Here is a 24203-nt window from a genome sequence, read left to right on the forward strand (position 1 = left end):
CAGGAAATTCATTCCTAGCTTGGCAGCTATGTCTCTAATGGACACAGGTACCTTTATAAATGGTTTATCTCCCAAGCCCTGCTTTCAATTATCAAGGGTACCAGAACTTGTCAGAGAACTGGGATACATGGCTAGACTTAAAAAGGCCCTTGCTGTCATTAGCCTAATAAACACCTATGAACCCAAGCCTGGATGTGATAAGCTCAGAGACCAATTTGGTGAATGGATCCAGGGGGGATCTTTTGGATCCTGGCTTCAGATCAGAAACTGACAAATCTGATTTTTTTGAAAGTTTAGCCAGTGGCTCAGAAGAAAGAGCTTAAGTCAATGCTGAAGTAGTAGGACGATCCAGATTTCTTAGAAGCATCCTTGGCAACAGAATCACAATTCTCATCTAAAGAACTGACAAGTGAAATTTAGCAAAACGTTATACACAAAGCTCGAGAGCTTGCAATCTACATCTGATTGCAATGGCGGCACACGAGATCTGAGATAAGTTAGATTGGTGGGGCATTATCAGTAAAGGGAAGATCAAACTCCACAGTTGATAACCAAATGCCACTATTCAGTTTAGCATTATGGCTAAAACCACAGTAGGAAAAGCATCACCATGCACCTGAAATAAATGACAATTACTGGAATGACAGCAAAAAGTGTTAAAAGTGAGGAGCAGCCAAAGTTTAGAAATGTTCTTGTGAGATTCTAATGTTAATCACTTTATACTGTAGCACAAAACATGCTTTATCCCAAAGTGACTGTGAAAATGAATGCTTTTGGAAATCCACAGGTCATGCTGCATTGTCTCCTTACAGGCAAAACAAACACAAACACCACACACAGGCTTTGCTGTTTATTAATCAGCTGACAATACTGTCTGGTGACTGGCTCTCAAAAGTCTTAAAAATTATATGCTGCATGGAATGTTGGTGCAGCCTTGGTACAAATGTTCAGTGAGACATTATATACAAAATAACAGGATATAGTGAAGACACAACCTCCTAACTTCAGTGACTTGAGCTCTCATATGTACAATTTTGCTGTTGCTACCAACATTTTTAAAGATTAACAAATAATGAAATATGAAAACACCCATTAACTAACAAAATGGAAAATGCTCATTTCACTGCACACTCAGAACAATATGCAAAAAAATACACATTTGTTTCTTGCCTTGACTGTACATTATCTTTGAAGTTACAATCCATTTTTTGAAAATCACAGTCCAGTTTACAACTTCCTGAGATGCAAAACAATTTTTTCTAATTGACAGTAATTTTACCATTGTAATGAATAAATGCCATTCCCTAATATTTATACCATACACAACAGAACACTGAATGCATTTTAATATAAAGGACACTATATTTGGCAAATATGAGCAAAAGCCTCTGCTACCAAATGAAAAAGTCTACAAGCATCTGGCAAAGTGGCTCTGCATGCTGGATAAGAAAACATTCAGTTCATTACAAGAATAATTTGTGGATATCTAATCTCTCGTTTCATATATGACCTCACAAAGTCCCACATGCTTAGGACCAAGAGGCCTGAGATGCATCTCTTCACCAAGGAGTACAACCTGCACACTGTTAGTGGCATCATTTTTTTTTTTTGGGGGGGGGGGGAAGACAAGAAACACCATCATCTATAAGGAAAGTGGGGAGGATGCAACTTCCCGAAAAGAAAAAGGTAGCAGTGTTCCTTGTTTGGTCTTCTGGCTGTGAACCAACAAACTTGATATAATAGTCCTTGAAGTGAACCATACTGCAAAACTTCAGATTTAACAGCATTACTTTCTAGTAGTAAAAGCTTTCAATTCAGACACAATGTTCCCCACTCAGAAGACCAATATAAAAAAACCCCAAAAAACTCAAAAGAACGCTGAAGTGATATTAACCTTACTCAAGACCAAATTAACAGGCTTGGTTTAAAATTCATTTAGGTTCAGGTCAGGCTGGTCATCTCAAAGTCAAACTCCCAGCTGCTACAGAAAGATAACAGTTGGCTTCTATGCCCTTTAACAGCCAAATATACATTATGACAAGTCTGAATTTCTGTTTCATTTCTCAGACCAGAGCCATAATTACCTCAAACAGTGCCCTTGGCATTTTCAAGACTGGTATCACTCCCCTCCCCAATCAACCAAAAGCTGAAGACAAAAGTCCTCTTCCAAGTTTTGCATAAAAAATATCAGACTGCTTAAATGAATGATGGTACTACACTCATGCCTGATCAGCATCACACCCCATGACAGCAACTCCCTTTGCCCTATCCTACTTATGCTACTGTCTCAGACTATGGCAAAGAAAATGTATGCAATTCTTACAAATATTCCTAATTCCCCAGAATTAATGTTTATTTTAAACTACAAATACAGAATTACAATGCAGAACTCAGTAAATAAGCTAAAAAAAATTAAAGTACATTTTATAGTTATATAAAATTGGACTAAATAAAATCTATTTCTCTAGGGATGATGCAATTTCATGTTTTACTAATTTAGAAACATTGTTCAACCTCCAAATATGAAAACTATCCAGTCTTTTTTTTTGGTGGGGGGGGCATATCAATATAAAACCAGACACGATGCAGCCACCCACCCCCTAACCACATGCACAAGAGGTATGTAGGGGCACTTGCCCTCGTACATTAAAAAAACTATGAATTATTTTAAAACTTTGCCCTTCTACATACGTAGCTTCACTTTTTTCTCTCTCCAGGGTGTAGTGCTGTTTTTATTTCAGTCTTCTACAATTCTTTTTATTTGGTCTTCTGCACAAGACTCTTGCGTCATTCAGTTTCACTTAGCTACATTTTACAAAACACGTGAATTAACCATAATCTTGTGACCACGTATTATGAAGTTTCCATAAATGTATGCACCACTTTAAAGTACTGTAAACTAAAGGAAGGTGCAACCCCCAAAATGGTCTTATTTTCACAGTGAGGCCAAAAGCCACTTATACGTTTTCTTTCAGAAATACTGAGCTCAGATGAATGACGAAAAGACCATGTGAAATTACTGTGAATTACTTACTCCATAACAAGCAGAGCTCCTATAACAAAATTTATTTTGCAGTGAAGACCTCTCAAAGTCACAAAGCAATACTTGCAAAATTCTGCAGACGTCCATGCTCATGCTAAGCAACTGTCAATTATTAATCCACAAAATTCTGAGCAAATTTTTAATCTTCTTCTGTCTGTGTGTGCCTCACTGTACACTCAAGGTTGTACGTAAATAAAAACATTTAATTTGCAGACTGCTAAAAGCAGTATATTTTCGTGCGACAGCAGCATGTAACAGATGCTACATAATCACGGATACATATGTTCCTCCTCCAAAATCCTACCACCCCAACATTTGGCATTTTTTAGGATCATTAAGGATTATAATTGCATTGACATACGCCAGCATTACTAAGGTAAAAACATGACAGAATGAATATTTCACAGAAAGCAAATGGCACTCAGTTCTCCCAGCATTCTTAGGGCACATTACAAACAGTCCAAAAACAAAATTGAATTACTAAACATGAAAAGCAAGTAAAAAAAAAAACAAAACTGGAGGAAAGTATTTTTCAGCAGCATGCTCTTTGCAGTCAGAAAGCCATACTCTTCTGTGGTTGATTTAGGGGCTGCTCAGTCCACAAAAATAAACAGCAAATTCCTTCCCTGGATATCTTCACATGGCTTTGCTGCACTGTCTTTAGTTTTTCAAAATAGGTAGGATGAAATGTGCATCTCTTCTGAAGCACATGTGACTATTCGTCAGACCCAACTGCTCTCTTCTGCTGTCTTTTTCGAGGAGACCTTCTGGGTGAAGCTTTGTCTGTAAGCAAAGAAGTGAGACTAAACGTATGGAATAATAATAAAAAAACTACAGTCTTTACAGTCACCATTCTTTAAAACCACTCTTACTTTAAAATAAGGGTCGACTGTACCCATGTTTTCCATGGTTAACACCGTAAAGAATGGCCATTCATTTAATCATAGCACCAATGCATTTGATCACCCCATTCCGTAAGTCCACACAATTTACAGACGTGCACAAGTATTTCCTATGGAAAACTACAGTGTAGCTAACATACAAAGACAACTGCATACCAATACAGCCATCTAAGTAGAACTCTGCAAGGTAGCTGGGATAAAACTGGAACCTGAAGAACATCTTCTGAAGTCTGGCAATTTTGCTTCTGGGCTTCCCAAGCTACTTTACTATACATACCACAAAAAAAACAAAAAAAACCCAAAAACAAACGATGCTCCAACCTGGTTTGCTATTGAGCACAAACTGTGTGAAATGTCATTATTACATTTACATGCTAAAACAAGACTGGGAAATGGGTGTGGGTTTCTTTGCATTACCAAAATGTGTCAAATTAGTCATTTGCAAAAACAAAGTACAGTTGTGTAAAATCTTATAACAGTAGATGCCTTTGTCTTCACTGTTGCACTATTCTTTACCTAAGGGATCTCCTACCAAGGATAGCCCAACAGCTGGCCAGTTCACCAAACCTAGTTCTTATAGATGCTGTACGTCACATGTATGCTCCCTGCGTAAGGCACAGGGCATAAAGGTGATGTATGGATGTGCACACTCAAAACTGAAAAGTCCCAGGAGGAACAAAATACCTTCAGGGACAAGAACTTATGCATCCAGAAGGAAAAAAGGAAGAATCACCCCTTGGCCAGGAGGGCAACAAAATACAGGGCCAATAGCTAGGACAGAGGGAGTAGGAGGCAGGGATCGAATACTGCAACAGTGAAGAGGAGGACATCTGTTATGCTAATGGTGCAGTATTCTTTACATAAGGGAGAGTACAAGATCTTAAGCCTGGAAAGATGAAGACACAGAAGACTGCCTTCTATAAACCCAAGCAGGATAGCCCTGGCAAAGCCTGCCTGGCAATATCCAACTTAAACAGGGGACCAGGAAGCAGCTTCAAGGATGGAACTGGCATCAAGACCACTGAAAAAGGCACCAGAGGAGGAAACTGTACTAGCAGAATGCACCTTTACAGGGGAGGAAAGACATTTGCCACAAAAGCATGACAAAAGCAAATTGCCTTAGAAATCCAGAAGGAGATGATTTATAAACAGCCAAAGCCGTGGGATGAAAGGAAACAAAAAGCTGCTCAGATTTGCAAATAACTTTTTTACCAAAGTATCTGAGTTGTCTATGCAAATCCAAGGTGTGAAGAACCTTCAAACTTGCAGACAGCAAAGGAAAGAAGGAAGATCAACAGATTAAGGGACAATTCATTGACCACCTTGGGTATAAAAGCATTAGTACGAAGAGAGACCCTGTCTCTGTGAAAGACTAAGAAAGGGGGAATTGCCACAACAGCCTGAAGTTCACTTTCTTGGCTGAAGTGAGAGCGAAAAGAACAGTCTTTGAACTACAAAGTTGCAAGGAAGCTAAAGAAGCAGGCTCAAAAGGAGCCTGGGTCAATTTTTCAAGTACAAAATTAAGGTCTCAGGAAGGAGGAATGGGTTTCCTGGGGGGCTGGACATGAAGGACACTGTGAGAAGTTGCTTGAATTCAAATCTAGATGCCAAAGGAGAAGTTAGGGCAGAAAAGCAGAAACTGCTAACAGGTGAGCTTTACCTGAAGAACATGCCAATCTATACTTGAAGAATATGCCAATCCTGCATGGAGCAGATCACACAAAAGCAGTGGAGCCTCCACAGATAGCACATCCTCAGAAAAGAGGTGGCCAAAAGGGATCAAAAACCTTATCACCCACAGTGTCGGTTGAAGAGTGGATACGTGAGGATGGACAAGAGATCCCTTGTCTTGTGTGGGAAGACCCATACAGTGAAGTAACTTGTGGTGATTGCCCTTGGCCAAGTGAGAAAGAAGGGGGAAACAAAGCTGTCTTGGACAAAAGGGAGTCACCAGCAAGAAGTGTCCTGCCTGATTTTTTGCACAACCCTTGGTGACAGACGAGATGGGGATATGGAGCGTACAAAAAAAAGTCCCCCTCCAAGGAAAAGACAGGGTTGTCCACTTTCCAAGCCAGAGGACTTGGGACTCTGGAATACAACAGAATAAGCAAACAGAATAAGCTGTCCATTCAGAGGAGAGGTGAAAACATCTACTTGAGGAGTTTCCCAGTGATGGACAATGTCCAGGAATACATATCCTAGAAGCGTCCATTTGTAAGCTTGAGTGCTGGCCCTGCCCAGTCTGGCACTAGACAATGTTCTGAGGAAATGTAAACCACCTGAAGTCACTTGATACTGGATAGCTACATCCCAGACCTGAAGGACTAATCTGCAAAGATAGGTTCTCTAGATGCCCTGCTTGTTGATATACCATATCACAATGGTACTGTCTATGAAAGCTTTGAGAGGTCTGGGATGAGAGAGAGAATGAAAGGCTTACAGAGCCAGCAGCAGAGGCCTAATCTTTATTATGTTGATGTGGTCTGACCTCTGAGGAGGAGGCCAGAGACACTGAACTTTTAGACTGCCACAGGAGGGATACCTGCTCTCCTGTCTGAGCCATCTGGTAAAGAGCTCTTGAGTGGGAAATGGAGCCGAAATGGAATCCATGGGTTGAGAGAATGATGATGAATGTACCAGTGAAACTACAGCTTGAGACAGGGAAGAAAAGGTACCAGGAAACTCCAAGGGGCAGTAATGTTGAAACTACATGATAGGAGTTAGCATTGAAGTTTCCGCATATGGAGTCTGGTAAGAGGGAGCATGAGTATGGTGGAATCCATGAACCTGAGAACCCTGAGAAATTCTCGCTATGACAGACACCAGAGGAAAAAGGTATGGAAAAAATGTAATGAGAGACAGAGCCTTGGGGGCAGAGATGCCAACATGGGAACTGATGCCTGCAGCCAAGGAAAATATGATCCTGGAGAGGCAGCAAAACTGATTTCTGGAAGTTTACTGTGAACCTGAGATCCTGAAGCAGAGTGCTGTGGGAAGGAGTTTGAATAAGCAGACTGTCTAGATAGGGAAAAACCCAAATTCCTTGAATCCTTTAAAACGCAATGACAGGAGCGAGGCATTTGGTGAATACCCTTGGGGCAGTACAGAGGGCAAAGCAGACAACTGAAAAGGCAAGGAAAAGAAACAAACATTTCCTGAAGAGGGGATGGATGGGATGTGAAGGTATGCATCCTTGAGATTTAGGGGTACCAGAAAGGTCTAGGGAAGGACAGAAGGAAATAATGTCTGCAGAGAACATCCAAAAGGAAGGAATATTGAGAACAGTATTCAGCAAGGAACGATCCAAAACTGGTCTCCATGTGCCCGCCTTCCAGGGGCCAAAAAAATCCTGGAATAAAATTACCTCTTACCGTGGTCAGCATGGTTTGAATAGTGCCTTGAGCCAAGAGAGAGTGAAGAACCTTTGGGAAATGAGAACTCTTCCAGAGAAGGTTGAGGAATGCCTGAAAAGGGAGGAAGTGACTACCAAACCATGAAATATCCCCTCACGGATAATGGACAGAGCCCAAAAATCAGAACTGATTTGAAGCCAATTTGGGAGAGACAGCGAAAGATAGAGGGAACAAGGGAATCATGCTGAGGAGGAGAAAGCAAAACTGTCAAACAGAACCAGGTTTGTCCTGATGGGAAGGTTTCTGGGTGGCGTTAGTCTGAGCAGATTTAGCAGGACGCACATGCCTTGAATCCTTCTTGCTTTTGGGTGAAGGGCAAGACTGCCTACGGACAAATGCAGTGGAAGAATCATTCCACTGAAAATTATGAAAAAAAACAAAAATATGTTTTTCCTGCAAGGCTTTGCCATTGTCCTGGACAGACTTGAAAATGTCAGCAACTGCAGAAGCAGATCCCAAAAGGCTTTTATTATCCAAAGGAGCATCTAAAAGGTTGGCCTTGATGTCATCGGGAAAAGCCTGAAGACAAAACCAAGAATAACACCTCAAAACTGAAGTAAAGGCAGCAGCTGAGGAAAAGGCATCAGCTGCATCACAGCAACATCTGACTGAATGAAGGGTAACTTGAGAAGCACTGCCCAGCAGGAAAATGGCCGAAGCCTTCCCCTTAGAGTCAGGAAGGCCAGAAACCACCTCAAACTAAGAGCCAAAACATACCTGGTCATACGAGTCTGGCAGTTAATGGCCCTAAAAAATAGTGTCGGCAATGTAAACGCACTTTCCCAGCCGTTCCATTGCCCTATCATTAACAGAAGGCAACAATTTGGTGGATTGCAATAACCTGGATGGCTTGTCAAAGGGTATTTATAAAGAAGCTTTCACTTTTCAGGCACTTTACAGAACCTGTCCGGGTTCTTAGGTGCAGGAGGCAGAGAGCCAGGGGTTACAGAAGCTGCTGTAAAAGTATCCAGAAGGGCAGCCAGAACAGAAAGATAAACAGATGGTAGTGAAAAGGTCATTTGCAGGGACTCTCTTTTTTTTTGTTAAATATCAGAGACTTGAGAACAATCCCACTTAAAATAATCCACCATACAGGCAAAGATAACCCCAAAGGAGAGGTCTTGCAAAGGAGAGCCTGGACTTGTGGAGTCATCCTCCTCTGAACTACAGTCCAACGGGGGGGGGGGGGGGGGGATTTGGGAAGAATAAGCCAAGGATTCTTTCAGAGTCCAAATTCTCATCACAGGAATCCAATTCTATAGGCCTCTTGAGTGGAGTAGAAGACCAGGGAGAAGCGGGGACAGAGATCCCCAAGATCGCTTCAAGGCCATCAACGCACTGAATAAACCCAGAGTAAAATCCTGCCATTCACACTGGGAATCCTTCACAAGGGAAATACACTTTTGTTTTCGGTTTCTTTTTCTGCGGGATGTCTACTTGAAACACCCTTGGAGGGCCAAACCCCTGACTTGACTCCATAATGGTAGCAGGAATCTGCTCTCTCACTAAGAACTGAAGAATCCACCTTGGTCCTTTGGATATAATAAACAAAGGTTCCCCTTATCAGGCACAGATATCTGAAAAGCTAGATCCATGCTGGCTTCTGATTGGGTCGCAGCACAGGAATCAAAACCAAACACTGGAAGGCCCCTCTGGGCTTTCACCAGCCTCAAGAGAGACATCTGGGGGGAGATAAACAGCAGCCAGATCAGACCTAACCTTTCTGTCCTTCTCAGCAGACAGCTGGCCCTCTGTATGGGAGGATTCCACCACAGCACCCTGAGCCAATAGCTTAAGACATTGGTTCTTCATGTATATCAAGCAGGAGAAAAGGAGGATCTTGGGCACAGACACCTAGCAGATACCACACTGCGTATGATTGTGGGAAAAGTACAGTTTTGTACCTACCATAAATGTAGATGTTCGAAGATCCACATTGCTGCAGTCCTAACACTTGGGTAGTCCGCTGTCCCAGTCGGCCGAATACCAAAGTATATGGCTGACGTCGGTCAAGGCACATTAGTCTGACGTCAGGACGTCAGGGTACAAATGCGCATGACCGACGTCATATCCTCAGTCTTTTCTTGCCCCAGATGTCAGAAGACCCTAAAAAAGATAAGGCTAAAACCAAAAAACACCACACACTCCTGCACCAAATATATATATACAATATATACAAATTTACAAGAGTATAACCACACCCACACAACCACCCCTAAACACAGAGGGAAGGAGGGAGGTAATTGGACTGCAGCAATGTGGATCTTGAACATCTACATTTATGGTAGGTACAAAACTGCACTATGTTCTTCATACCACATTGCTGCAGTCCTAACACTTGGGTAGAATCCCAAAGCAGAGGTAAGGGAGGCTGGCAAATCATAAGGAAGCAGGAGCTGACAACATGCCCTGCAAAATAGCGGCAAAACCAGCCCTAGATTTAGAGTAGAGAGGAAGGTGGTAATGCTTAGAAAGTATGCACTGAACTCCAAGTAGCTGCCTCCAAAATATTCTTAGTTGCCACCCCTCTTAGAAATGCTGTTGAAGTGGCAGTAGCCCTAGTGGAATGAGGGCTAATCCCAGCTGGAATCTCCTTGCCATGATGGGAATAACAAAATGCAATGCAAAACCCAATCCACTTAGAAATAGTTTGTTTTGACACAGGCTTGCCCTGAGAACTCAAAAAAAGAAACAAACAACTGCTGAGACTGCCTAAAATCCTTAGTCCTGCTTAAATAATAACCAACTGCCTGTGTACATCTGAAGTGTGCAAAATCTTTTCCCCTTATTTTGGGGATCTGCATAAAAGGCAAATGAATAGTTTGGTTTAAAGCCACACTAGAAACCACTTTAGGCATAAAGGAAGGATTGTACGTAAAGATACCCTATCCTTATGAAAAATCAGGAAAGGCTCAACCATAAGGGCCTGCAATTCAGACACCCTTCTTGCAGATGTAATGGCTAACAAAAAGCAGTCTTCCATGACAAATATTTCAATTCAGCAGTAGCTGCCGGCTCAAAAGGTTGTAGAGTGAGTTTCTCCAACACAAAATTGAGGTCCCAAGCAGGAGTAGGAGCTCATTGGGGTCTTATATTCTTTGCCCCTCTAAGAAATTGCTTGAACAAAGGATGAGAAAACAATGGTGGGTCACAATCATAGTGAGCTGAAATTGCTGCAGCATGAATCTTAATGGAAGAGAAAGACAAACCTTTGTCCAATAACTCAGTAAGATATTGAAGAGCCACACTCAAATTTGGCTCAGAAACATCCAAATCCTTTGCTGCACACCAAAATAAAAATCTCTTCCATTTTCCTCGTACACTTTCCTTGTACTAGGTCTTCTGGCTTCCATAATCACATTCAAAACTTGTTGAGGAAGCTGAGACCTGCTGGTTCAAAACAGAATATGCCAAGCTGTTAGATGAAGAGAGTGAAGCTTGACATTGAGCAGATGCCCGTCCTTCTGAGACAATAGGTGTGGAATCAAAGGTAAGGCCATGGAGGCTTCCTTACCAGACTCCTCAGCAATGGGTACCAGTGCCGAGGCCAATCTGGAGCTATTAAAATCATCCTTGGCTGGTCTTGTCTGACCTTTAGAAGTACCTTTGGGAGGAGAGGCAGAGGTGGAAAGGCATACACATGAAGATTTTTCCAACTGAAAGAAAGAGCATCCACTTTCCAGGCTGTGTGATGAAACCTTTTCGTGCAAAACTTTGGCAGCTGGTGGTTTAGTGGAGAAGCGAACAGATCTATGTCTGGAGTTCCCCATGACACTGTCAATGTCTGAAATACATGAAGATCCAGTTTCCACTCGTGGGGATCCATGATTTGCCTGCTTAACACATCTGCTAAGAGTTCTGTGCTCCTGGCAGAAACCTTGCTTGAAGATTCAGCTGCAAGCTTAGCATGTCTCCACAAAATCATTGCTTGCCTGCATAGAGGATAAGAATGTGTCCGCCCTTGTTTGTTGATGTACCACATGACAGTTGTGTTGTCTGTTAGAATCAACACCTGCCCTGGAAGAAGTAAATCCTTGAAAGCCAGTAATGCAAACTGGACTGCTAACATCTCCTTCATGTTGATATGTAGATGCTGCAGTCTGGCAGGCCACTTGTCTTGTATCCACTTTCCATTCAGATGAGCTCCCAAGCTGTGTCCGAGGCATCTGTCGTTAGAATCTGACTCGCCTCTGGCCGGGTCACAGAGAGTCCCTTGTTTAGGTGACATTCCTGAGCCCACCACAAAAATTCCTTTTGAATGCAAGGAATTATTTGAATGACAGTGTCCAAATCCTGGCAGTGCTGTGTCCATACATTTTGAGATACCATTGTAGCTTCCTCATATGCAGTTTGGCATTGGGAAGTACCAGAATACAAGATGCCATGAACCCTAAGGCTTGAAGGACTGTCCTTGCAGTCAGCCCGGACTGATGAGATAGTTGATGGAAGTAAAGAGAAAGATTCTTTTGTTTGTCCGGTTAAAAGGCCATCTGGTGCTGTATTCAGTCTCACACCCAGAAAGCACATGTCTTGAGAGGGTACTAGACTGGACTTTATTTCGTTCACAGAATACCCTAGGCATCTTAGCACTGCTATCACATATTCCAAATGCTGAAGAAGCACGTCCCTTTCTTGAGCCAGAATCAGGCAATCGTCCAAATAAGGATAGATTTGTATTCCTTTTAGCCTGAAGAAAGCTATCACTGGAGCCAGAACCTTTGTGAATACTCTGGCAGTAGATAAGCCAAAGGGCAATGCAGAGAACTGATAATGAGAATTCCCAGCTCGGCGCAGATACTTCCTGCAAATTAGTCTGATAGGAACATGAAGGTAAGCTTCCTTGAGATCCAAAGTTACCATCCAGTGATCTTTGCCCAGCAGAGGTAAAAGCTGTTGTAACGTCAACATTTTGAACTTGGGAATGTCCAGATAAGTGTTGAGGATAGACAGATCCAAAATTGGTCTCCACGTGTTCCCTTTTTGGTACTAGGAACAGGCGAGAATAAAATCCTAGGCCCCTTTCTGGCACAGGAACCGGCTGAATGGCCCCTATCTGGAGCAACAGAGAAATTTGCTTGTGAGCCTCTTTCCTTTGTTGAGGAGGAATGTCTGGCATGCCTTTGAAAGGAGGCAAGGTATGGAAATAAAACCTGTAACCGTGGTGAATGATATCTAATACCCAACTGTCTTGGGTAATTAAACTCCAGTTTTCTTTGAAAAGTGCCAACCTTCTTCCCAAAGGTGCTGCCAGACGAGAAGATTCTGGCAGCTGAAAAGGCAGGTCATTGTGTCTGTTTACGAAAGGACTGACCCCTGCCCTCACCAGAAGACTGAGCAGGTGAACTCCCTGTTCTAGGCCTAAAAGAACCTTGAGCTCTGCCTCTACCACATCTAGACCTACCCCTAGACTGGGAATCATAAGCAGGATATGTCCACCCCTTGGTAGGCCAATTTCTACTAAACTTGGAGGCTGAACCTGCAAAAATCTTTAACAGTCTGCATAGACTTTGCCTTGTCTTCCATTTTCTTTAGAACTGCTTCCACAGGCGAACCAAACAACACATCAGATTGTAAAGGAGCATCTAAAATCCTTGTTTTCACATGCTCAGCTAAATTCTGATCCCTCAACCAGGCGTGCCTGCGAAGAACGAACCAGTGGCAGCCACCCTCGAAGAGGCCTGCACAGCATCAAAACCACATTGCAAAGAATGCTTACCCACCTGTTCAGAAACATGAACTAAATCCTGCAACTCTTTACACTCAATACCTTCCGCCAAAGCATCTACCTTAGACTTTAATTGTGAAAGGAGATAATTTTGGTATTTCAACATGTGAAACTGGCAATTCAAAGCTCTCATGGCCAAAGTGGAAGAAGTATACACTTTCTTTCCCCATCTATCCAAAGCCCTAGCCTCTTTATCTGGAGGAACAGGATTTTTAACAACAGAAGCCTTAACACCTTTAGGCCCCTGTGAAACAGTTTCTGGGTCTGCCCTAGGACTCTTAAAAGATACTTATGAGCTTCAGGCACCCTATAATATCTATCGGTTTAACTGGAGCAGGAGGCAAAGAGTCAGGGTTCAGAGAAGCCTCTGCAAAAACATCCTCTACCACATCTAGAACAGGAGGTATAGCTAAAGGCCTATGCTGGGGTAGAAACAAAAATTCCCTAAGCCTTTTCCTGGAATCAGAGAAATCCTGACCTTCCCATTTAAAATGCTCCCTCATGGAATGAAGAGTCTCTGAAAATGAAAAATCCTCAGGAGGAGAAGCAGAAGGAGTAGAATCATCTACATCAGAATCAGAGTAAGGGAATACTCCTGCAAGTCTTCAGCCAGACTCAGAAGCATCCGAACACTGCTCAAAACTCCCAAGCTCAGGTTCCACCCTAGGCCTCTTATCAGGAGGGGCATAGAACCTCTAATCATTGTAATCAAATCTTCTGCCATCTTAAGCATATGCTTCTTAGGTACAGACCCTGAAGAACTAGGGGTAACTCCTGAAACAAAACCTGGCCTGCCCCTGGGAGAAGCCTTGGAAACAGCGGGGGAGGGTCTAACCACCTTAGGAAGGGAGGGAAGAACAGCTACCTGAGAAGCCCCTTCCGCCTGGCCTACCTCCTGAGAGGTCACATCTTGCAGTAATAAAGTCTCTCCCTGGTATTCCAAAGAAATTTCTGGCTGAACCCCTGGCTCCACCGAGCCCTCTAAAGAACCGGCGTCCGGGACGGACGGTTCTTCCAGCCTAGGCTTTGCTGTTTTGTCCTTTTTTTTTTGGCCGGAGCATCCGGCGGCATTTTATAATTACACCGCTTCCCAAAAACTAACCTGGCACAGTCTGATCTTCTCTTTATAGTGCGTTTGTTAAATCTAGCACAAGAGCGACAGCCAACAACGTCGTTCTCAGGCCCTAAGCAAGGTATACACAAGGTATGGTAATCCCTATGAGGTATCCGAGTCCCACAAGAAATACAGTTATTCACTTTTTCTGACATCCGGTAAAATACTGAGGCAAGAAAAACCAAAATAATCCCCAGCGGGTACTTAGCCAACTTGGATTCGGGTCTGAAACTCCGACTTGAAAAATCTCAGACGCCAACCTGCACTTGCAAAACTGCTTCTGCATCGGACCATGCGGCAAAAAAGACTGAGGATATGACGTCGGTCATGCGCATTTGTACCCTGACGTCCTGACGTCAGACTAATGCGCCTTGACCGACGTCAGCCATATACTTTGGTATTCGGGCCGACTGGGACAGCGGACTACCCAAGTGTTAGGACTGCAGCAATGTGGTATGAAGAACATCACCCAAACAAAAAGAGACACTGGCCATGATGGTCTTAATGGGAAATCTGCCTCCCACACTGACATTTTCGTTTTCTGGATGATATGAACACAATAACAAAATTAGAAAAAAAATAAACCCCATTGGGGCACTTGTTTGAAAAAAATGGCTTGGTAACCAGCACAGCAGAATGGCATTCAGACAGACATTCGACAATGGCATTCAGACTGGCGACAAAGTAGTTCTGAGTGCGTGCATCTACACATCAATTTTATGCCCTATGACTTGCACGTAGAGTGTGTGTTGTGTGCACCACCTATTAGAACTACAGGCCTTGGTACACTGGCCGAAGTTGGGCTATGCTTGGCAAGAGACCCCTTAGGTAAAGAATTCTGCAACACTGATATGGAAGGACATATGTTAGCTACTTCAATTACAACACTAAATGTTACGACAGACTGCCTGTTTATTTGCCTGAGGATACGTTTCTAGGCAAGATTTTTGTCTACATGCAGCAAGTACGCTGCTGACAATATGGTCAATACAGCTACAACAGTTCTCCAGCTGCAAATAAAACTCTTCTGTTTCAGGAACATGTAGACACAGTAAGGTTCTAAACAGAAGGGATCTCCAGCCCAGGGCAGCCCAATGCTCTGCCAGTATACCAAAGCCTAATGATCTTGAATGCGCCATATGTCATACTTGCATTCCCTGTGCAGAACACAGGGCATAAAAGTATGAACATAGGTTCCCAGAACTGAACTTCCCCAGAAGAGAACAGTCTCCACAGGACAAAGGAGTCCATGCACATCCAGAAGGAAAACTGCAGAAGAAAATGGGGAATCTCTCAGCCAGAAGGGAATCTAAAACAAAAAACACAAGTAGGGGTTGGAGGGAGAGAGCAAATACTGTAACAGTGAAGAGAAGGGCATCTACGTTTATGTTAGGATTTTACACAACTGTACTATGACTATTCTGTATCACTTCTGCAGTACACCATACAGCAGGGAGAGTAAAAAAACTCAAACAGATGGGAGGTGGCAGGCTGAGAAGACCCTTCAACAAACCCATATAAAACGGTACTAGCAAAACCTGCTATTGCCCTAGAAACCATATCCAACTTAAAATGCTTACTAAAAGTATGCACTAAAGACCAAGTAGCAGCTTCAAAGATGGAATTGGTGTTCAACCTCTTGAAGAAGGCACCATAAGAGGCAATAGCCCCAAGTGGAAGGAGCTCTAAAAGAAGTAGACAGAATTGTCATGAAAAGTAGAACAAAAGGATACTGCCTTAGATATCCAGGAGGAGATTTTTCTTTTTAGAAACAGCCAAACCCAATGCCCTGGGATGAAAGAAAACAAAAAGCTGATCAGACTTACGAAAGGCCTTCGTTTAATCCAAATAGTACCCAAGCTCTCTGTGCAAGGTATGATGGACCCTCTCTCACTAACAAAGTGAGAAAAGAAAAAGAAGGGAGTTGTACAGACTGACTCAAACACATTTACTATCTTGGCCATATAAGGATTAGTATGAAGGGACACCCTGTCCCTGTGAAAAAACAAAAAAGGAATGGCCATAAGGGCCTGGAGCTCAGAACCCTCTGAGCAGAACAGCCAGCAGCAAAACAGTCATCCATGTACAATGTTGCAAAGAAGCAAATCTGCATGCTCAAAAGGAGGCCAAGTCAAATTTTCCAAAACAAAAGGTAAAGGAATAGGTTTTCTTGGAAGCCTAATAAGCAGGACACCTTTAAAGAAATTGCTTGACCTCAAAAAGTACAGTTCTGTACACTTACCATAAATGTAGATGTTCGCGTGTTCACTGTTGCAGTCATCTATTCATGTGTGAAGGCCCTTTTGTCAGCCACTTCTTATCTGCCCTTGAATCCTCCTTTGGCTTCCCGATGTTCTTCGTGTTTCACTGTTGCAGTCATCACATTTGGGTTATCTGCCTGCAGGTAGCCCTCAGTCTGAATACCAGTCTTGGGATTTCTGCTTCAGATGCTGTCGCTTCTTCCATGACGTCAGGGGTATAAAACATGCAGCTGACGCCATTACATCAGTTTTTCTTGCCCCAGATGTCAGGTGCCCCCAAAATAGGGAGCAATTACATAGAATGGAACACCCCCAGGAAAAAGCAAATACACATGATATAAGATATGCCAAACAAAAAAAGACAGGTAGAAGTAAAGAGAAGTCAGGGGGCTGAGGGAGGGTAACCAGGACTACAACAGTGAATACACTCGAACATCTACATTTATGGTAAGTGTACACAACTGTACTATGTTCTTCGTGTTTCACTGTTGCAGTCATCACATTTGGGTTGATTACCAAAGCTGAGGAACAGTGGAGGTAGTTAAGAAGCATTAGGGCTGGCAATCAGGCCCTGTAAGACTGCTGTGGCAAATCCAGCTCTGGATTTGGAAAATATAGGTAAGTGGTAATGTTTAGTGAATGTGTAGAGAGCTCCAGGTCGCAGCTTCCAGGATGTCCCTGGTAGGGACTCCCGTGAGAAATGCTGTAGAGGTAGACGTAGCCCTAGTGGAATGCGTTCTGATCCCCTTTGGGGTATATGTTTCCCATGGTGTTTGTAGCAGAAAAGGATGCAGTGTGCTATCCATTTAGAAATGGTTTGCTTTGAAATGACCTTGCCCTCTCTGCCCCTGCAGCAAAGCTGACTAGCAACTTGCCAGATTTTCTGGAAGGCTTAGCCCTGTCCAGTTAGAACCTGAGCTGCCTGTGCAGGTCCAGGGGGAGTGCAGTATCCTTTCTCCTTTATTCTGAGGATTAGGGAAAATAGTTTGCAAATGAATGGATTGGTTTAAAACCACACTAGATATCACCTTGGGCATAAATTATGGGTTAGTCCTGAGGGAAACCCTGTCTGCATGGAAGATAATGAAGGGTTCCATGGCCAAAAGGGCCTGCAATCCAGACACTCTTCTTGCTGAAGTGATGGCTAGAAGTAAAGCTGTGTTTCATGAGAGGAATTTTAACTCTGCTGTGGCAGCAGGCTCAAAGGGTGGAAGCGTGAGCTTTTCCAATACAAAGTTAAGGTCCCAGGCAGGAATGGGAGCTCTCTTGGGGGGGGGGGGGTCTTAAATTTTTGTCTCCTCTCAGGAACTGTTTGATCAGAGGATGAGAGAAAAGGGGTGGCTCAGTATTATAATAAGCTGAGATGGCAGAGGCATGAATCTTAATTGAAGAGAAGGATAGGCCTTTGTGGAGCACTTCTGTTAAGTGATCTAGTATACGAGGTAAGTTGGGCACAGTTGTGTCTATTCCCGGAGACTGGCTCCAAGAGCAGTATCTTTTCCACTTTTCCGAATAGGATTTTCTAGTACTAGGCCTCATTGCCTCAAGAATAACATCTAGCACCTGCTTACTGAGAGCTGCTGGTGAAGAATTCAGGGGATGAGCCACACTGTTAGGTTCAGTGTCTGTAGCTGATGGTGCAAAATCTGGCCCTCCTGCTGGGACAGCAGGGAAGGGGTCTGAGGCAGGTGCCATGGTGGCACTGCTGTCAGACTGCACAAGAGGATACCAGTGCTGGCGTGGCCAGTCTGGTGCAATCAGGATTGTCCTTGGCTTGTCCTGTTAGATCTTAGTACAACTTTTGAGAGGAGGGGGGGCATAGATTGAGAGGCTTTCCCAGGTAAAGGACTGGGCATCCCCTTTCCAAGCTTGGCTGTGGGGAGTTCTGGTGCAATATTTGCTCAATTGGAAGTTCTGAGGGGAAGCAAAGAGGTCCACCTCTGGTGCCCCCCATCTGTTCCTCAAAAGCTTGAATATTTTGGGTTCCAGTTTCCACTCATGTGGGTCCATGAGAATTCTGCTTGTCGTCTGCCAGTGAATTTAATTTGCCTGGCAGGAACTGAGCTTGCAGGTGCACTTGGTTGCTCAAGGTTGTGTTTCACAGAGCCATGGCTAATCTGCAGAGTGGGTAGGAATGGGTTCCCCCCTGCTTGTTTATGTACCATAACTGTGGTGGTGTCCGTCTTTACCAATAATTGTCCTGGAAGAATAAGGCCTTAGAAGGCTGTCAGAGCATTCTGTACAACTAGCATTTCTTTTTGATTGATATGCAAGTGCATTTGCTTTGGGCTCCATTTGCCTTGAATGCATTGTCCTGCCATGTGAGCCCCCCATGCATAGTCTGATGTGTCTGTTAGGGTTTGGGCATCAGGGGGTTGAGTGAAAGGGAGCTCCTTGTTGTGGTAGCAGACCTCTGCCCACCAAAGGAACTCCGTCCTCAGGCAAGGAATAATAGGAATCTGTTTCCAGATCCTGGGAATGTTGGCACCACAGACGTTTTAAGTACCACTGAAGTTTCCTCATATGCAATCTTGCATATGGAATTAGTAGAATGCAAGAGGCCATGAATCCTAGGGCTTGCAGTATTTTTCTTGCAGATAGCTGGGTTTTGGTGGCCAGTAAATTGAAGTAGTTTGTCAAATAAATTTGTTTTTCTGGAGTGAGAAATGCCATCTGGGAAGTTGTGTTCAAGCTTGCTCCCAGGAATACAATCTGTTGGCTGGGTACCAGATGTGATTTCTTTTCATTGATGGTGTATCCCAGTGAAGTTAGAAGTCTCTTTACAAATGTCAGGTGCTGAAGTAGCAATTCCTGAATGTCCGCCTGAATCAGGCAATCGTCCAAGTATGGGTAAATTTGAATCATTCTCTACCTGCAATATGCAATGGCTGGAGCTGGGCATTTTGTCAATACCCTGGGCGCAGTAGATAAGGGAAGTGCAGAGAACTGATAATGCATAGAGCCTGCTCTGAAACGTAGGTATTTCCTGCAAGATTCCCTTATTGGGATGTGCAGATAAGCTTCTTTTAAGTCTAGGGTTGCTAGGCAGGAGTCCTTGGCTAGCATAAGAAGCAGCTGGCGGAGAGTAAGCATTTTGAATTTTGGAACCACCAGAAAGGTATTGAGAATAGACAGATCCAGGATAAGACGCCAAGACTTTTCTTTCCTGGGTACCAGAAACAGTCTGGAATAAAAGCCTTGTCCCCTTTGTTCTGGGACAGGCTGAATAGCCCTGATACTGAGAAGAGAAAGTACTTGATTTTGGGCCTCTGACCACTGGTTTGGGGGGAGATCTGGCCATCCGCTTGTGGTTGGGAGTGAGTGGAAGTGGAATCTGTATCCCTGGGAATCAATGTTTAAGACCCATCTGTCCTGGGTAATGTACTCCCAGTTTTTGGCATGCAGGGCAAGTTTCCCTCCTAAAGGTGCAAGGCTTGGAAGAGTTAAGGATAAGTCAGTGAGATTTTACCATAGGATGGTGGCTTACTACTCCGTTTTGGATGTGGGTGCATTCCATTGCTTACATCTGTGCATACCCTGAGACTGCAGTCTTGATGGTCTGCTGCCCCTGGGTTTGGATTGAGAAGGTCTGGGAGGGACTGGAAAAGACCAGTTTTTTGAAGGCCAATGCCTACTTAATCTAGGTGGCTGTACTTGTAAGAAATCTTTAAGAGTTTGCATAGATTTAGCTTTTTCCTCCATCCTTTTGGGGACGACTTCTGCTTTATTGCCAAACAGACGCTCTTGGTTTAATGGTGCATCTAGTAATTTTGCTTTAACATGGTCTGGCAAGTTTTGTTCCTTAAGCCAAGCATGCCTTCTAAGAACATACTCAGTGACAGCAGCCCTGCAAGATGCTTCTAAGGCATCAAAACCATATTGCAAAGTATGTTTACCAACTTGGTTAGCAGAATGCATTAACTCTTGTAAATATTTATGTTTTGCACAGTCAGGAATCAACATCATTTTCTGTTTAATTAGTTCCATAACATGTTGCTGATACTTTAACATATGAAACTGGCAATTTAAAGCCCTGATGGCAAGAGTAGCAGAGGTGTATACCTTTTTACCCAATCTGTCTAAAGCCCTATAATCCCTGTCCAAAGGGGTAGGATTTTTGGCTGTTGTAGCTTTAATGCCTTTAGGTCCCTGAGAAATGGTCTCTGGATCCACAGCAGGATTCTTAGAGAGGAATTTGTGGGAGTCAGGTACTCTATAGTACCTGTCAGGTTTCCTGGGAGGTGGAAGCAAAGTATCACGGGTAAGGCTGGATTCCAAGAAGACATCTACAATTTCCAGAACAGGAGGGATAGGTAGAGGCCTGTGCTGAGGCAAGTTTAAGAATTCCCAGTCTCTTTTTGGACTGAGAGAAGTCCTGGCTCACCCAGCGGAAATGCTCTCTAAGGGTATGCAGGGTTTCACAAAAAGAAAAATCTTCTGGTGGGGAAGCAGAGGGAATGGAATCCTCTGCATCAGAATCCTCATTGGGAAATAAGGGTATGTCCTGGTAATCAGAACGGTCAGCGTTATTAGACTCCTGATCAGAACAATCAGAAGGAAAATCAGTTCTTGGTCTTTTAGATGGGGAAGGCTGACTTCCCCTAATTAAAGTAATAAGGTCTTCAGCCATTCTAAGCATTCGTTTTTGTGGCATGTGGGCCTGAGAATGTGCTTTGGTCGTCAGTTTCCTAGGCGTAGTGCGAACTTTAGGCCTGAGAAATTCGGTATGTTTGGTTTGAAATGAAGTCGTCGGTTTAATATGAAAATCGGAAGGCCTGAATACACCCTCAGAAGCCGGTTGCCTGCACAGCAGCTCCAAACCCATCCAAGGTAGAGACATCCGCAAGTTCCATAGTTGAAGAAGCATCTCACAGCATACCGGACTCTGAATGGGTCTCAGAAGAGGCCTGTGAATCTGTAGAAGCGGGTATCAGGGACTGGGAAAGCGCCTCACTGAGTACTGGCGGACTGGCGACTAGCTTAACGGTAGCGTTGTCAGCAGTTTTGGACCTATGCAGTCTCTCTCAGTCTTTATCCTTACATTTTTGAAGAAGATCAGGAGTCGGATGGCTTATCGAACCCATTTCGGAATATGGAGATAGAGAGAAAAATAACTTGGCAACAAAGATACCCTGATGACGAATAGTTCGGGCGTTGAACAAGGCACAAAACCGACAGCGAGGGACGTCATGGTCTGGGGCCTACACAGGTGATGCAGTAAGAATGAAAATCTCTGTGAGGTATTTTTTTTCCACAGGCAAGACAATTATTAATTTTTTCTGACATGGGTTAGAGCAAGAAAAAAGGATCCCCAATGGGGTACTTATCTTTTAGAAGACTTCAGGTCTGAAACTAGAAAAACGAAAATTTCAGGAGGTGGCCGACTGGCACTTGCAAACCGCTTCTGCTTCGGGCACTGCATGGCAAGAAAGACTGATGTAATGACATTGGCTGCATGTTTTAATGACCTGATGTCCTGGAAGAAGCGACAGCATGCGATGCAGAAATCACAAGACTCTGGTATTCAGGCCGACTGAGGGCTACCCACAGGCAGATAACCCAATTGTGATGACTGCAACAGTGAAACACGAAGAATATCGAGAAGCCAAAGGAGGATTCAAGGGCAGACGAGAAAAAATGGCTGACAAATGGGCCTTCACACAAGAATAGACCAGGCAAAATTAGAGCAACTCACAAATCAGACAGGACCACAGGGACCCCACTGAAAAAGGGTCCTGGATACTAGCAAGGCACCATACAAAAAAATCTTTGACATTTTGTGCACAAAATTGTATGGTTGAAGGTTTCCTTGCCTCCTATAAAACCCTAAGCCCATCCTCAGAAAACAGGTGCCTGAAAGGGATCAAAACCCTATCACCTACAGTATCAGCTGAAGAGTGGACAAGTGAGGATGGATGACAGCCTTGTCCTGTGTGATACCATCCAACTAGTAGGCTATGATTCATACCACACCTTTCAGCCACCTAACCTGGACTGAAACACTAAAGGTGGAGGCGTGTCTATATTCAAGGATATCCACACCTCCAGGCTAGTTGCTCAGCATAATGCATCTGAGATTATCCAAGTGCAACTAACTCTGGGCAAGACCGCAATCCAAATTGTAGCTTGCTACAGATCCCCCGACATGCCCCAGGATTCCCACTCCTCATTTCTTGATACATTGGAAAATATTAGGGTATAACCCAACACCCTAATAATGGGCGATTTCAACTATCCCACCATTAACTGGGAAAACTATTCATGTACCAACTCTTTTGCTCAACATTTTCTGGGATTCATAAATTCCACTGCCTTGGATCAACTTAGTCACACCCCCACCAGGGGCAGCAATATCCTAAACCTGGTCATTACCAACATGGGTGACCGGTGCTCCACACCAGAGGTCAATTCCTTGTTGTCAGATCCGACCACAAGCTAATCACCATAGACATACACATCCCAACCCCACCCCCATTAGGGAAACCACCATAAAAAAATTTCTCCAAAGCCAACTTCACGCTTAAGACGGAAATGGCAAACTTCATGAGACCCATGCAGACGGACAATAAAGGTACGACTGCTGAATCCTACACAAATGCACTTTATAAGCACTTGCATGAGTGCATGGATCATGCTATTCCTAACAGATCCAAGATGGTATCTTCCAAAAAAAAAAAAAGGAAGCCAATTTGGTGGTCCCCTGCCATAAACAAACTAAGAAGAAAAACTGTAAAATCCCATGATTGGAGGAAAGTACAGTTTTGTACCTACCATAAATGTAGATGTCCGAGAGGTATGCATCTGCAGTCCTAACAAATGGGTTGTCCTGGCCTCAGGCAGCCCTTCGGTCGTCCGGATTCCAAAGTCTGGGTCTGGCCTCGGCTGGTGTCGCACTTCACCCGACGTCATAGCTGCAGTTCTTCGGGTATAAAGGCATCAGCCGACGCCATTTTCCTCAGTGTTTCTTGCCCCAGATGCCAGATGCCCTCTAGGAAGGCTAAATTTGGATAAATGCAAATGTTTCCAAACAACAGAGAGCAAATAGAAATAAACATGTATATACATATATACAAACAAATACACCATAATAGATCCCCCAGCTAGCTACAAGATGGGCAAATACCCTAGGAGTACCACAGTGGGGAAGGAGGGTGGGTAATCCTGACTGCAGATGCATACCTCTCGGACATCTACATTTATGGTAGGTACAAAACTGTACTATGTCCTTCAAGGATGCATCTGCAGTCCTAACAAATGGGTAGAATACCATAGCCAAACTGGGGAGGAGGCCCTAACAAGATTATGGTGTAGTTAAGATCCCTTGCAAAACAGCAGTGGCAAAACCTGCTTGGGATCTGGAGTATAAGGGTAGATTATAATGCTTGGCAAATGTATGCACGGAGCTCCAAGTAGCAGCCTCTAAAATGTCTTTGTAGCCACTCCGTAAAAAGCTGTAGTAGTGGCTGTAGCCCTTGTGGAGTGAGGTCTGATATTCTCTGGAGTTGCCTTTCCATGATAAGAATAACAAAATCTAATGCAATTTCCTATCCATTTTGAGATTGTCTGTTTTGAAATTGCTTTTCCTTCCATGCCTGTGGCATATGCTACCAGAAGCTGGTCAGTTTTCTATTGTTCTTGGTTCTGTCCAGGTAGTAGCGCAATTGCCTATGCACATCCAAGGTATGCAGCAGTCTTTCTCCCTGTACTGTGGGTTGGGGAAGAATGTAGGTAGGTGGATTGCTTGG

General features: G+C 43.6%; 1 protein-coding gene across 2 annotated transcripts in view; it reads right to left on the reverse strand.

The window, feature by feature from the left end:
* Window positions 1-837: 837 nt before the first annotated feature.
* Window positions 838-24203, reverse strand: part of SSR1 (signal sequence receptor subunit 1) — a 557116-nt gene continuing 533750 nt past the window's right edge. For both annotated transcript variants that reach the window (XM_044064904.1, XM_044064905.1), the window contains one exon: window positions 838-3826. In XM_044064904.1, coding sequence (XP_043920839.1) covers window positions 3759-3826 — 68 coding nt within the window. In that variant the 3' untranslated portion in view covers window positions 838-3758. The remainder of the gene's footprint in view (window positions 3827-24203) is intronic.

The sequence above is a fragment of the Protopterus annectens genome, chromosome 3.part0, assembly GCF_019279795.1.
Source record: "Protopterus annectens isolate FY-2018-M chromosome 3.part0, PAN1.0, whole genome shotgun sequence".
NCBI lineage: Eukaryota > Metazoa > Chordata > Ceratodontiformes > Protopteridae > Protopterus > Protopterus annectens.